The sequence below is a fragment of the Rhineura floridana genome, chromosome 1, assembly GCF_030035675.1.
Source record: "Rhineura floridana isolate rRhiFlo1 chromosome 1, rRhiFlo1.hap2, whole genome shotgun sequence".
NCBI classification, from domain to species: domain Eukaryota; kingdom Metazoa; phylum Chordata; class Lepidosauria; order Squamata; family Rhineuridae; genus Rhineura; species Rhineura floridana.
Genome location: NC_084480.1, coordinates 167,787,020 through 167,799,844, shown reverse-complemented (window position 1 = coordinate 167,799,844; position 12,825 = coordinate 167,787,020). Strand labels below are relative to the sequence as shown.

Sequence of the window (12,825 nt, the reverse complement as noted above, 5' to 3'; positions counted from 1 at the left end):
GGGTTGTTGGTTGTCCTATCAGCCAACTCTCAGATCTCCAGTTGCTGCTTTTTAATGCCAGATCGGTACATAATAAAACCTCCCTCGTCCATGATTTGATTGTGGACGAGGTGGCCGATCTGGCATGTATAACCGAGACCTGGGTGGGCGAACAGGGAGGAGTTAGTCTCTCCCAGCTCTGCCCACCGGGGTATCTGGTTCAGCATCATGGTAGATCTGAGGGTCGGGGAGGGGGGGGGGTCGCTGTGGTCTATAAGAGTTCCATCTCACTCACCAAGCACCATGTCCATGCAATCACTGGTTTGGAGTGTTTGCACCTTGTGCTGGGCCAGAGGGACAGACTGGGAATCCTTTTGGTGTACCGCCCACCTTGCTGCCCAATGGCTTCCCTAACTGAGCTGACGGAAGTGGTCTCGGAGATACTGTTGAGATCCCCCAGACTATTAGTACTGGGAGATCTCAACATTCATGCTGAGGCTACTTTGTCTGGGGCAGCTCAGGACTTCATGGCCGCCATGACAACCATGGGGCTGTCTCAATATGTTAGTGGCCCAACACATACATCGGGGCATACACTTGACCTGGTCTTTGCTACTGGACATGGGGATAGTGATCTGGATGTGGGGAGTTTTACATCTCTCCCGTTGTCATGGACAGATCATTGCTTGCTGAAGTTTAGACTTTCAGTAGCCTTTTCCCTCTGCAAGGGTGGGGGACCTATTAAATTGGTCCGCCCCCGGAGACTAATGAATTCTGAAGGTTTTCAAAAGGCTCTGGGGGTTTTTCCGGCTGATAAGACTGGCGCTCCTGTCGAAGCCCTGGTCGATCTGTGGAATACAGAGATGACCCGGGCTGTTGACACGATCGCTCCTGCGCGCCCTCTCCTATGTAGAGCTCATACAGCTCCTTGGTATACTCCGGAGCTGAGAGCGATGAAACAAGACAGGAGGCGGCTTGAGCGGAGATGGAGACGAACTCCCAACGAATGCAATTATGAGCTGGTTCGTGCTTCTACTAAGCTCTATGTAGGAGCGGTGAGGGCGGCAAAAAAACAACATTTTGCCGCCACTATTCAGTCATCTCTCTCACGCCCACGGGAGCTTTTTAAAGTGGTTCATGGCCTACTTCATCCAGGCCTACAAGATACGGCAGATACATCGGTAGCTCGATGTAATAAATTTCCTGAACACTTCCAGCATAAGATCTCATGCATTCGCCGGGACTTAGACTCCTATTTAATAGCAGTTAATCCTACTGAGGTGTCCAGAGCACAGTCTTGTCATGTTTTGTTGGATGAGTTTCAGTTGGTTCAGCTCGAGGACGTGGACAAGGTGCTTGGACAGGTTCGTGCGACCACTTCGGTACTGGATCCTTGCCCCTCTTGGCTAATTAAAACTAGCAAGGAAGGAACAGTTGGCTGGGCCAAGGAAGTGATTAATGCCTCTTTACGAGAGGGAGTGGTCCCTGGCTGTCTGAAAGAGGCGGCAGTGAGACCACTCCTGAAAAAACCTTCCTTAGACCCAGAGGATGTCAGCAGCTACAGACCAGTAGCCAATGTTCCGTTCCTGGGCAAGATCCTGGAACGTGTGGTTGCTGACCAGCTCCAGGCGCTATTGGATGAAACCAATTATCTAGATCCATTTCAATCGGGGTTCAGGCCTGGTTTTAGCACTGAGACTGCCTTGGTTGCCCTGTTTGATGACCTATGTCGGGAGAGAGACAGAGGGAGTGTAACTCTGTTGATTCTCCTTGACCTCTCAGCGGCTTTTGATACCATTGACCATGGTATCCTTCTGGAGAGGCTTGCGGAATTGGGAATTGGAGGCACTGCTTGGCAGTGGTTCCGCTCCTACTTAGCGGGTCGTCTCCAGAAGATAGTGCTTGGGGAACATTGCTCGACACCATGGGTTCTCCAATGTGGGGTCCCGCAGAGTTCGGTTCTGTCTCCCATGCTTTTTAACATTTATATGAAGCCGCTAGGGGCGGTCATCAGGAGTTTTGGAGTGCGTTGTCATCAGTATGCTGATGACACGCAGCTCTACTTCTCCTTTACATCTTCTTCAGGTGAGGCAGTCGACGTGCTGAACCGTTGCCTGGCTGCGACAATGGACTGGATGAGAACTAACAAACTGAGACTCAATCCTGACAAGACTGAGATGCTGTTGGTGGATGGTTTCTCTGATCGGATGGTGGATATATACCCTGTCCTGGATGGGGTTACACTCCCCCTAAAGGAACAGGTGCGTAGTCTGGGAGTCATCTTAGACTCTTCCCTCACACTTGAGGCTCATACAGCCTCGGTGGCCCGGAATGCGTTCTACCAACTTCGGTTGGTAGCCCAGCTACGTCCCTATCTGAATAAGGAGGACCTCTCATCAGTGGTACATGCTATGGTAACCTCACGTCTGGACTACTGCAATGCGCTTTACGTAGGGCTACCTTTGAAGACGATTCGGAAGCTACAGCTAGTGCAAAATGCGGCAGCCAGACTGCTAACAAGAACTAAGCGGTCTGAGCATATAACACCTGTGCTAGCCCGTTTGCACTGGCTTCCAATATGCTTCCGGGCCAGATTCAAAGTGTTGGTACTTACCTATAAAGCCTTATACGGCGCGGGACCACGATATCTGTCGGAACGCCTCTCCCGATATGAACCGGCCCGTACACTACGGTCTACTACGAAGGCCCTCCTCCAGGTTCCGACTCATAGGGAAGCCCGGAGAGTGGTGACAAGATCTAGGGCCTTCTCAGTGGTGGCCCCCGAACTATGGAATGGTCTCCCCGAGGAGGTGCGCCTGGCGCCGACACTATCATCTTTTCGGCGCCAGGTTAAAACCTTTCTCTTCTCTGAGGCATTTTAATTCCTGTTAATTGTAAATTATTATATTTTGATTTTAGACTGTACAGTTTTGTGTACAGTTTTGTGTTATTTTTATTGTATTTTTAATGTTCACCGCCCAGAGAGCTGTTGCTAGTCGGGCGGTATATAAGCTTAATTAAATAAATAAATAAAATAAACCAGAATGCTGCATCTTTGTACTATAAAGCCCCATGTCCCCCTCCTCCAAAGTAGTACAACTTCAACAGAATCTTAGTCTGGTCTGATTACTGCAATTGATTTACCTGGTAAAAAGCCCCATTAAATATGTAGAGACTTCTGGGTAGATATGTATAGATTATACTATACATTAACTACACAGTGAACATTTAATGAGTGCCCAGGTGTGGATTTGTGGGGGCATGCTCTAGGACTCTGTCCTGCTACTTTTTTGGCAGGCGTCCCCCTGCCAGGGTCCCTCTGTCTCTACAGGCAGGGCCAATCAGCTTGATCAATCTTCCCTCACTGCAGCTGAGCTCAGTTGGCTCCTTCTCTTGCTGCACTCACTCGAGTGCTGTGCTGCTCAGCTCTGTGTGGCTATGCCGGCCACAAGGAAGGAAGGAGAGGCGAATGCAGCTGTGTGCACATGTAGTGCAGGCTCGCAAGTTGGTGGTGCACAGACCAGCCATCAATTAATTTTTAAATTAAAAAATATTTCTTTACTTGGCTCTTTGTGACCCCCTTGGGATGACCCTGACACCCCTGGGGGTTCCGACCCCCAGGTTGAGAACCACTAGATTAAGGCATTTATCCTATGCACACTTACCTGGAAGCATGCTCCATTAAATATAGTCAGTCTTATTTCTGACTACACATGCAAAGGACTGCTCTATACATTTAATAAATATGCCAAATGGTATAATTTAACATAGTGACTCCTTTTATGCTGTTAAAGAAGTAAACAAGTTTAGGTTTGATATGTACTACATATTTTTTAATTCCAAAAAAACCCAGGCAAAATTGTATTTATGTTATACTTTCTTTTAGAAATTTGACCAAAACCTCCAAAAGAACATGGTTCAAAAAGGTTGGTGACCCATGCTCTAATGTATATATTGCACTAAAACATAACAAAGGCAAGCAAAGGCAACCTAAAAGTTGGAGCACTTCCCAAAGGTAATTCATATATTTATATAGTGTTATCAATGTACATTGCACTTTAAAAGAATACAAAAGATTCCTGCCCTGAGAAGCTTACTATCTAAAATTAAACAAAAGGGAGGAAAATGGAGGGAGGGGTAGATGGGGGAAGAATATGCGATTCTGTTACATGTACTTAGGCTTAGTTACATTAAGGCAGGGAACAGGGGGTCGTGTCAAAGACACCATAGAAAAGGTGGGTTTGGATGAGGGCTTTGAAGAGGGAGAGAGGTGGCTTCATTCAGAGCAGGGCAGGGCAGGGGAACCTGAGGCTCTTCAAACATTGCGGGACTCCAACTCCCATCATTCCTGACAATTGGCTATGCTAGCTGGGGCTATTAGGAGTCTGAGTCCAACAGCATCTGGGAGGGGCACAGATTCTCCTCTTCTGATACAGGGGATCTGTGAAACAGTTTCAAGTACATGGGCAGCAGAAGAGATGGAATCTTTTGAGGGAGCAGTGGACCTTAAGACAACAGAAGCTGGTGAAGATAGAGGACCAAGGTTCATGGCCAGCAATAGAAAAGTAGAGAGAAAAGTAGAAACAGAGGGTTTTAAACATAAGCATGAGAAACTTGTGATGGATCTGGACGCAGACATGAAGTCAGTGTAGGGTTTTAAGGAACAGTGTCATGTGATTAGAGCAACAAGAGGCAGATGATACTGGCAGCAAATTGCTAGATAGAGGTGAAGGGTAAGAAGATTACAGAACTTTAAGAAAGAAACAGCCAGGGCATAGATCAAAATCTTGACTGAGGGTAGAGAGAAAAAAGGCGATTTATTTATTTTTGCAAGGTTTTCAATGGAGAACCAACCAGATTTGGCACTTGAATGAATATGGGGAAGTAGAGACAAAGCCAAGGATATGTGCCTATTCAACACAGGGAATAGTGACATTGTTGGTGGATAAGGAGATAAGCATTGTTATGCTTGACAACGATGAGGCATGCAAGTTTCAGGGAGGTAGCTGGAGATGGAAGGACTGAATCTTGGGGTAGAGAGTCTTGGGGTGTCATCAGTGTGCAGGTGGTACTGAATACCATGTAATTTATGGAGGTCAGTCAGAGACACTGCAGAGAAAGAAGAGCAGAGGGTCAAGAACAGGGCCCCAAGGGGCACCAACAGAGACAGGAAAAGCAGATGAAGAGCTCTCCTCTATGGAAACACTGAAAGAATGATTAGAATGTCCCTACAGAAATAATTTTCCAGGGGGAATGCAGGCCTGGAACGAGTCAGCCCCCATCCCACAAAGCCGGGTCCCACTAGGGACCCTGAGCACCCCAGCCCTACCAAGATCTCAAGTCCTTCAATACCCAGTAAGAGAAGCGAAAGATCTACTGGTTTTTGAGGATAGGGACATGGATTGACATGAGGATCAATCAGAAGATGTACATGACCCAGACCCTCTGCTTGCCCCTATGATTGCTTTAAACGACTCTCAGCTAAATCTTCAGTGCATGGTTGAGGGTTGGCCTGTGCCTTTCCTGGTCGATACAGGTGCTTATAAGTCCTTGTTAAGAATTACCGACTTCCAGGAAGCCCCTCACTCATCTAAGACAGTGAAGACTATCAGGGTATCAACACCCCTATGCCCCATTCTGTTTCAGAACCCATGAACATTTCCACTGACCCCATTTCAGTTGACCATGCTTTAGTTCTGAGTCCTTGCTCTCCAGTGAATCTTTTAGGCTGAGATTTTTTATGTCGGCTTGGTTGCACTATTTTTTGCACCTCATCAGGAGTTTTCCTTGATGTGCCACAAAAGAATCAGAATGAAGCTCTTGCAACTCTCGCTGAGTCCCCCAGTGATCCTTTTATGCAACTTTGTCTAGAAATGCCACTGACATTAGACCAAGAAGTCCTATCTCAGGTGCCTACCTTGCTTTGGTCAAGTCACCCAAATGAAGTTGGAAGGATTCTGACAGAAGACCCTGCCAGAATAAATTAAATCCAAGGAAATCCTTACCCAGGGTACCGCAGTATACTCTTCGACTGGAGGCAGAGAGGCGGCTAGGGGAGATCACTGATTCTCTTTTGGACCAAGGGGTTATTGTCCCAACGAAAAGCCCATGTAACACCCCAATCACGGGGGTTCAAAAACCAAACAGCAAGTGGAGACTGGGGCAGGATTTGAGAAAGATTAACCAAGCGGTCTTACCCTCTTTTCCAGTGGTCCCAAACCAAATACCATTTTGAGCCATATCCCTGCGAATGCAACTCATTTTACAGTTGTGGATTTATGCTCCGCTTTCTTCTTTATTCCCATTCACTCAGAAAGTCAGTTTCTTTTTGCGTTTTCCCATGGGGGTTGCCAGTTCACGTGGCACAGACTGCCTCAGGGGTAGTGCGACGCCCTTTCAATTTTCTCCCAAGCTTTAAAAAAGGATTTAGATGATATCAAATTCTTGCATGGATCAACACTTTTGCAATACGTTGATAACCTTCTGTTAGCTTCCCCCTCATTGGACGCCTGTAAAAAGGACCGTCACCCTCCTGCGTGCCCTTGCTCAAACGGTCATAAAGGTTCTATAGAGAAGTTGCAGTTATGTCAGGAAAAGGTGCACTATTTAGGCCATGATCTTTCAGCAAATAGTAGATCTGTCTCAGAAGATAGGATTCAGTGCATTCTGAACATGCCTCGACCTGAAACAAAAACTCAGATCAGTTCTTTCTTGGGCATGATGTCCTATTGCAGATCTTGGATGTTAGGTTATGCACCATTAGTGAACCACTACATGCTCTAACCCTCCAAAACTCCCCTGAACATGTGGTACGGACAGAGGACTGTGAACAAGCCTTTTAAACAAGCTCTCAGTTCGGCCCTAGCACATGGGCTCCCAGATTATGATATTCACACTGTTTTGCCATGAAAAGGGGGGTTACGCACTTTGGGTCCTCACACAGCTTCATGATTCAAAACAGCATCCCACTGCGTACTACAATACAGCATTGGATCCAGTGTCAGCTGTATTTCCCCCATGTTTGAGAGCAGTGGTGGCAACAGGCACTTTGGTAGAAGCTTCTGAATCCCTTGTGTTGATATCATCACTTACAGTTTCCATGCCCCATGCTGTGACTTCTTTGCTTTTAAAATCCAAAACATAACATCTTTCAAACCATAGGCTTACAAAATATGAGAATCTGCTGGTGACAACAAGCCACATCACCCTACAGAGATGTGCTGCTCTAAATCCAGCTTCACTGATCCCTCTCCCCTCACAGGGACAGCCCCATTAGTTGCTCATGACTGTCTTTTAGAAACCTCACATTTGTGTATGCCTTGGGTAGATATTAAGGACACTCCTTTTCAAAACCCTGATATGGTTGTGTACGTGGACAGGTCGTGCAAGAGGGATGAGGCAGGATAGCTGGTAGCTAGTTATTCAGTGTGCACAGTCTGAGGTACTGAAAAGGGGGGCATTGCCAGAAGTTTATTTGGCCCAGCTGGCTGAGATCATTGCTCTCACAAGAGCTTGCATCTTAGCTTCACAAAAGGCTTCACATATACAGACTCAGCATATGCATTCAGGATCGTACACGACTTCAAGCAGATTTGGAAACATAGAGGCTTTCTCACATCATCAGGAAGTCCCATTAAGAATGGACCATACATTACAGCCTTGCTGGATGCCATCCAATCGCTAGCACAGGTGGCTGTCATGAAATGCAAAGCACACACACTGGGCCAGGATGATGTGTCGTGAGGGAATGCTTTGGCCGATGCGGCAGCAAAAGAAAATGCAGTCTCTCACCATTTTATGCCTATTATCACTCAGGGGCTAGTGGCCAACCTGGAGGACCTGATCAAAATGCAGAATTCGGCCCACTTCAGAGAGAGGTAAGATTGGCAGAAAAAGGGTTGCACTCAGTCAGATGATGATCTCTGGCTTGACTGGAATGGCCAGCCGGTGGCTCCGGAGTCCCTTCTCCCATACTTAGTGCGTATAAGTCATGGTCCATCTCATGTGGGGAAAGATCGCATGACAAAGGAAATTAGTAGATATTGGTTCACACCCAAATTTTCTTCATTGGCAAAACATTATTGTCAAGCCTGTGGAATTTGTCAGGCCCACAACATAGGGAAGGCCACCAAAACTGAGCAGCCGGCGCATCCTCTGCCATGGGGCCCTTTTGTCAATCTGCAAATAGATTTTTGTTGCATGCCAAAATGTTATAACTATGAGTATCTACTAGTGGTAGTTTGCACATTTTCCAACTGGGTGGAAGCTTACCCGTGCTCCAAGGCTGATGCCATCATGATTGCAAAGAAATTGGTGTGAGATTTAATCCCCAGGTTTGGAATACCTCTCTCTCTGGACTCTGATAGAGGCACCCATTTCATTGCAGAGGTGATAAGGGAGATATGCATAGCTCTAGGAATTCAACAGAAGTTCCATACCCCTTATCATCCTGCCTCGAGTGGGAAAGTTGAAAGACACAATGGGATTTTAAAAGGGAAACTTAGGAAAATTTGTGATGAAACAGGTCTGAAATGGCCATTACAATGCCCTAATGAGCATGAGGTCTACCTGTAACCAAAAGACTGGACTGTCTCCTCATGGAGTTCTCATGGGCTGACCCATGGGACTCCCAACTGTGCCACCAGTTCATCCCTCATTGTCAGGACTTGGTCATGTTAGATGACACTATGCTCACATACTGTAAGGCCCAGTTAACATGTGTAAAGGCATTTCATTCACACGTTTCAGCAGCCTTGCCCCAGCCAGCCCAAGAACCCTGCCACGATTTGGAAATTGGTGACTGGGTCTATGTGAAGGCGAATGTGTGACGAAGTCCACTGAAATGCCTGTGGGACAGTCCTTTCCAAGTCATCCTGATGATGCACACATCTGTAAAGGTCCAAGGTTGTGATTCATGGGTCCATGCATCTCATTGTAAGAAAGTGCCACCTCCTGCCATGCCCAAGAAGTTTGTGACAAAGGAGCCAAAACTCAAGGAGCCAACCTGGTCTCAGAGGGCCATAACAACACCCTTTCAAAAACTCCAGTGCTAAGCCAAGTGCTCACTGGTACACAGCAATTCCCTGAGGACAAGGACGCACCTCCTCAGGACCTGAGATTAAGGACAGGATCGCAGGAACTCAACTACCAGACAATCTGTCCTGCTGACCATCGCTACAAATTGAGACCTCGAAAGAAGCAGTGAATGGTCACTTCCTGAGGCCTAACAAGTCCTTTTGGTCTCCATCGTATGAAGCAGAAGTTTGCCTGTAGGGAAGGAGGTCCGGAGCTGCATCTGAGAGGGTTAGCAAGCTGAATAAAGACTCATCCGCAGACAGATGGACAGACAGAGAGGGTTAATGCCACGTTGGAACAATACCTGTATTGTTATGTTAACTACTAGCAGGACAACTGTGTGTCTTTCCTACCCCTGGCGGAGTTCGCTTATAACAATGCTGTACACGCTCACATGCAACAGACTCCTTTTTTTTGCCAACCTTGGATATCACCCTCGAGTTTTGCTGCCCCTCGAGCCAACCCATCTGTCCCGGCGGCGGCAGAGTTCGTACAAGAGTTTCAAGCAATGCAACAGCTGCTGAAAGAGTAGCTGGATAGGGCCAAGGAGGATTACAAAAGGGCCGCAGACCAGCATCGGCAGGAGGGCCCCTCCATCCAAGTGGAAGACAGAGTGTGGCTGTCTACACACTACATGCCTATGCAGGGACACTGCCACAAGTTGGAGGATTGGAGGGTGGGACCCTTCGAAGTGGAGGCTCAAATCAACCCAGTGGCTTTCCGCCTGAAGCTGCCTCCCAGCTTGAGAATACACTGTGTTTCATCACTTCCTGCTGATGTTGGAACGTCCCCGCGACGCTCACAGAGCACCAGTGGAGCAGTCTCCTCCTCTCACAGTGAATGGGCAGGAGGAGTATGAAGTGGAGCAGATACTAGACTCGTGGGAGCGCCGGGGTCACCTTCAGTATCTAATTCACTGGAAGGGGTATGATCCATCAGAACATTCTTGGAAAACAGCAGAGGACGTTCATGCACCAGACTTGGTGAGAGAGTTCCATGAAGCCTACCCGATAAAGCCCAGACCTCGGGGGTGGAGGAGAATAAGGCATGGAGGGAGGGATGATGTTAAGCCCCAACTCTCCCAGGAGGATCAGGGAGGGGAGTCAGTCAAGCCCCAGCTTCCCCAGATAGAGCAGGGGGAGGAATCAGAGATAGATGGTTTTCAACGACAATGAGGGAGGGGGTGCAGTCGATGGTCTACCAGTTCCCACGGACAGTCCTCCCGCCAAACCAGACCTCACTCCACCTACAGGCACCCCAACAGAGCCGTTGGGGGATGACCTGGCACGTGTGTGCCAAGTCCACCTCCCCAGGACCCCCGCCCGGCACTTCAAACGCTTCCCCGCCTCCTGAAGCTGAGCCAGCACCTATCGAACCTGTACTGTCAGATGAGCAGGTGGAGGCTCACCCTCCTTTGCCCCATGCGAGACGCCATGAGAAGCAGGTCAGCCAGAAGGTGGAACTTTGGAGGAGTCAGAGATTACAAGCAAAGACCTTCCCTACTTAAGGTGGTGCCCCCAATTGGGGTGCTGAGTCAACTTTCTTCATACGCTGCAGAGTATGCCTATGTAGGTTAGTTAAGGACAGTAGTGAGTTAGCATAGTTAAGTCTATGAAGTGCACTGCTTTTGATGTAACCGTAACTCTAATAAAACAAGAATTAATTCCAGTCTCGCCTCCGACTCGTGTCTTGCACTCTGGGCAGGACAACGGCAGGCTCTCTTTCTTTAAACATGCTGAGACACTCTGTTTTTTGGTCAGCAATGTATGCTATGAGCCTGGCAACTTGTTAATACAGATGCACAATCAGGAATACCATATAAAAGAGTCTGAGAAGAGCTGTGGGTGTGTTTAAAGCTTCATTTGACCTAGGATTATATATTGCACAAGTTTGGTGAGGGGAGACTGAGTGCACAATACTGTAATGATTGTAATGTGTATTCTTTATATGATGGATAGTGACCAAATCATTTTATTTAAAACAAACTGGAACATGCATTAAGCACGAGAAAAGCCCATGAGAAATCTCTCTCTTCAACTGCCTCAGGGCCTAGACCTTGTTGTTGTTATGTGCCTTCAACTCAATTACGACTTATGGTAACCCTATGAATCAGTGACCTGCAATAGCATCTCATGGACCACCCTGTTCAGATCTTGTAAGTTCAGGTCTGTGGTTTTCTTTATGGCATCAATCCATCTCTTGTTCGGCCTTCCTCTTTGATAACCTCAGTTTCATCATTTTAGATTCTAGTGACAGTTCTGGTTTAATTTGTTCTAACACCCAATTATTTACAAAAAAAGCAGAAGTGGCTCTAGCACCAACACATAGTAGTCACTGTAATGTTAAGGGAATCCAGTCACTGTTTTATGTGTTTTAGTTCACCAGAATCCAGCTTAGTTCCAGTATAGGTTTTACAAAAAAACTCAGTAGTCTAGGCCCTGAACAGAATATCCAGAGTACACATAAAACAGTGACTGGATTCCCTTAACATTACAGTGACTACTATCTGTTGGTGCTAGAGCCACTTCAGCTTTTTGTTTGGCATTCTGGTAAAAGTATAGCAATGATTCCCCATATCATGTGGCTGCCTTGCAATTAACAATTTATATTTCAGGCTGGAGTTACTGTTGGTAAATCATCTTATTAATATGAACAGAGATTCCTCATTGGAGATAGATGCATTCTCTGCATGTTCATGCCATTTATTTCTGAAGCTCATAATTTTTAATCATGTCTTTCTCTGCTCAAGTTGAATTCCTTAGGCTTCATGTCACTTTGATTGGGTAGAATATCGCCTGAACATTATTCTTCCCAGTAAGCCAACTGGCTTGTCTTTACACCTTTAAAGAGTAAGAACACAAAAAATAGGCCTGGTATACTTTAAATGAAAGGAGTAGTCAACTAGCCATGGCTTACAGCAGAAATGAAACAACAGTCCAGTAGCACTTTAAAGACTAGTTCAGTGTTTCTCAAACAGTGGGCCGGGACCTCCTCTGGCCCTTTCTCCTCAGGGGATGGAGGCCTTCTTTTTCCCCCTGAACTCCTGTTTCCTGGCCACCTTTATTTGGCATGCAACGACTTGCTGGAGCTGGCACTGGTTTCCAGATATTAACAAAAGGCTATGGTATGGTTAAAAGGAGGGGCAGGCAACTGAAGAGGCACTGGGCAGGCTGTGACACTCACTGAAGCCCATCTGAAAGTGGCCCAGGGTCCACTGGTAGGTCTCAGCCCACTGTTTGAGAAACAATGATCTTGGGAAATGCGTCTTAAAACCACAACTCATCTCTTGCCTAAATGAATTAATAAAAAAAATGAGTGTTGTAAATAAAACCAAAGTCTCTTCCTTTAAAAGGAAGCTAAGCAGGGTCAGGTCTGGTCAGTGCCTGGGTGGGAGACCGCCTGGGAACCATATGTAAGCTATCTTGGGTTTCTATCATGAAGAGAAAGGTGGGGTATAAATTAATAAAAAATAAATAAAGTAAGAAAACCAGTCAGTAGTAAATACTGGAATTTTAAGGGAGGGGAAAAAACTGGAACTCACTCTTTTCTTTTTCCACTTCCATAACCTGTTTTTTCCATTCGTCAAATGTGGGAATATCTCCTGGATCCTTTGGGGTTATTACAGAAGTTGGGTCAATTTCTCCTGCTTTTCTCTGCAAGTGTCAGGTTTTCAGATATTAACAAATGATCAAGATTTGCAATAAATTAAGCACCAAAACTATGTAAGAGTTAAAGAACCAAACATTGAAAGCCAAATTATCACCAGTGGGC

At 46.5% G+C, this 12,825-nt stretch overlaps 1 protein-coding gene across 1 annotated transcript in view; it reads right to left on the bottom strand.

Moving 5' to 3' along the window:
• Positions 1–12,825, bottom strand: part of SUCO (SUN domain containing ossification factor) — a 121,723-nt gene that overhangs the window by 58,650 nt on the left and 50,248 nt on the right. Inside the window, exon 7 of the mRNA XM_061584762.1 lies at positions 12,596–12,707. Coding sequence (XP_061440746.1) covers positions 12,596–12,707 — 112 coding nt within the window. The remainder of the gene's footprint in view (positions 1–12,595; positions 12,708–12,825) is intronic.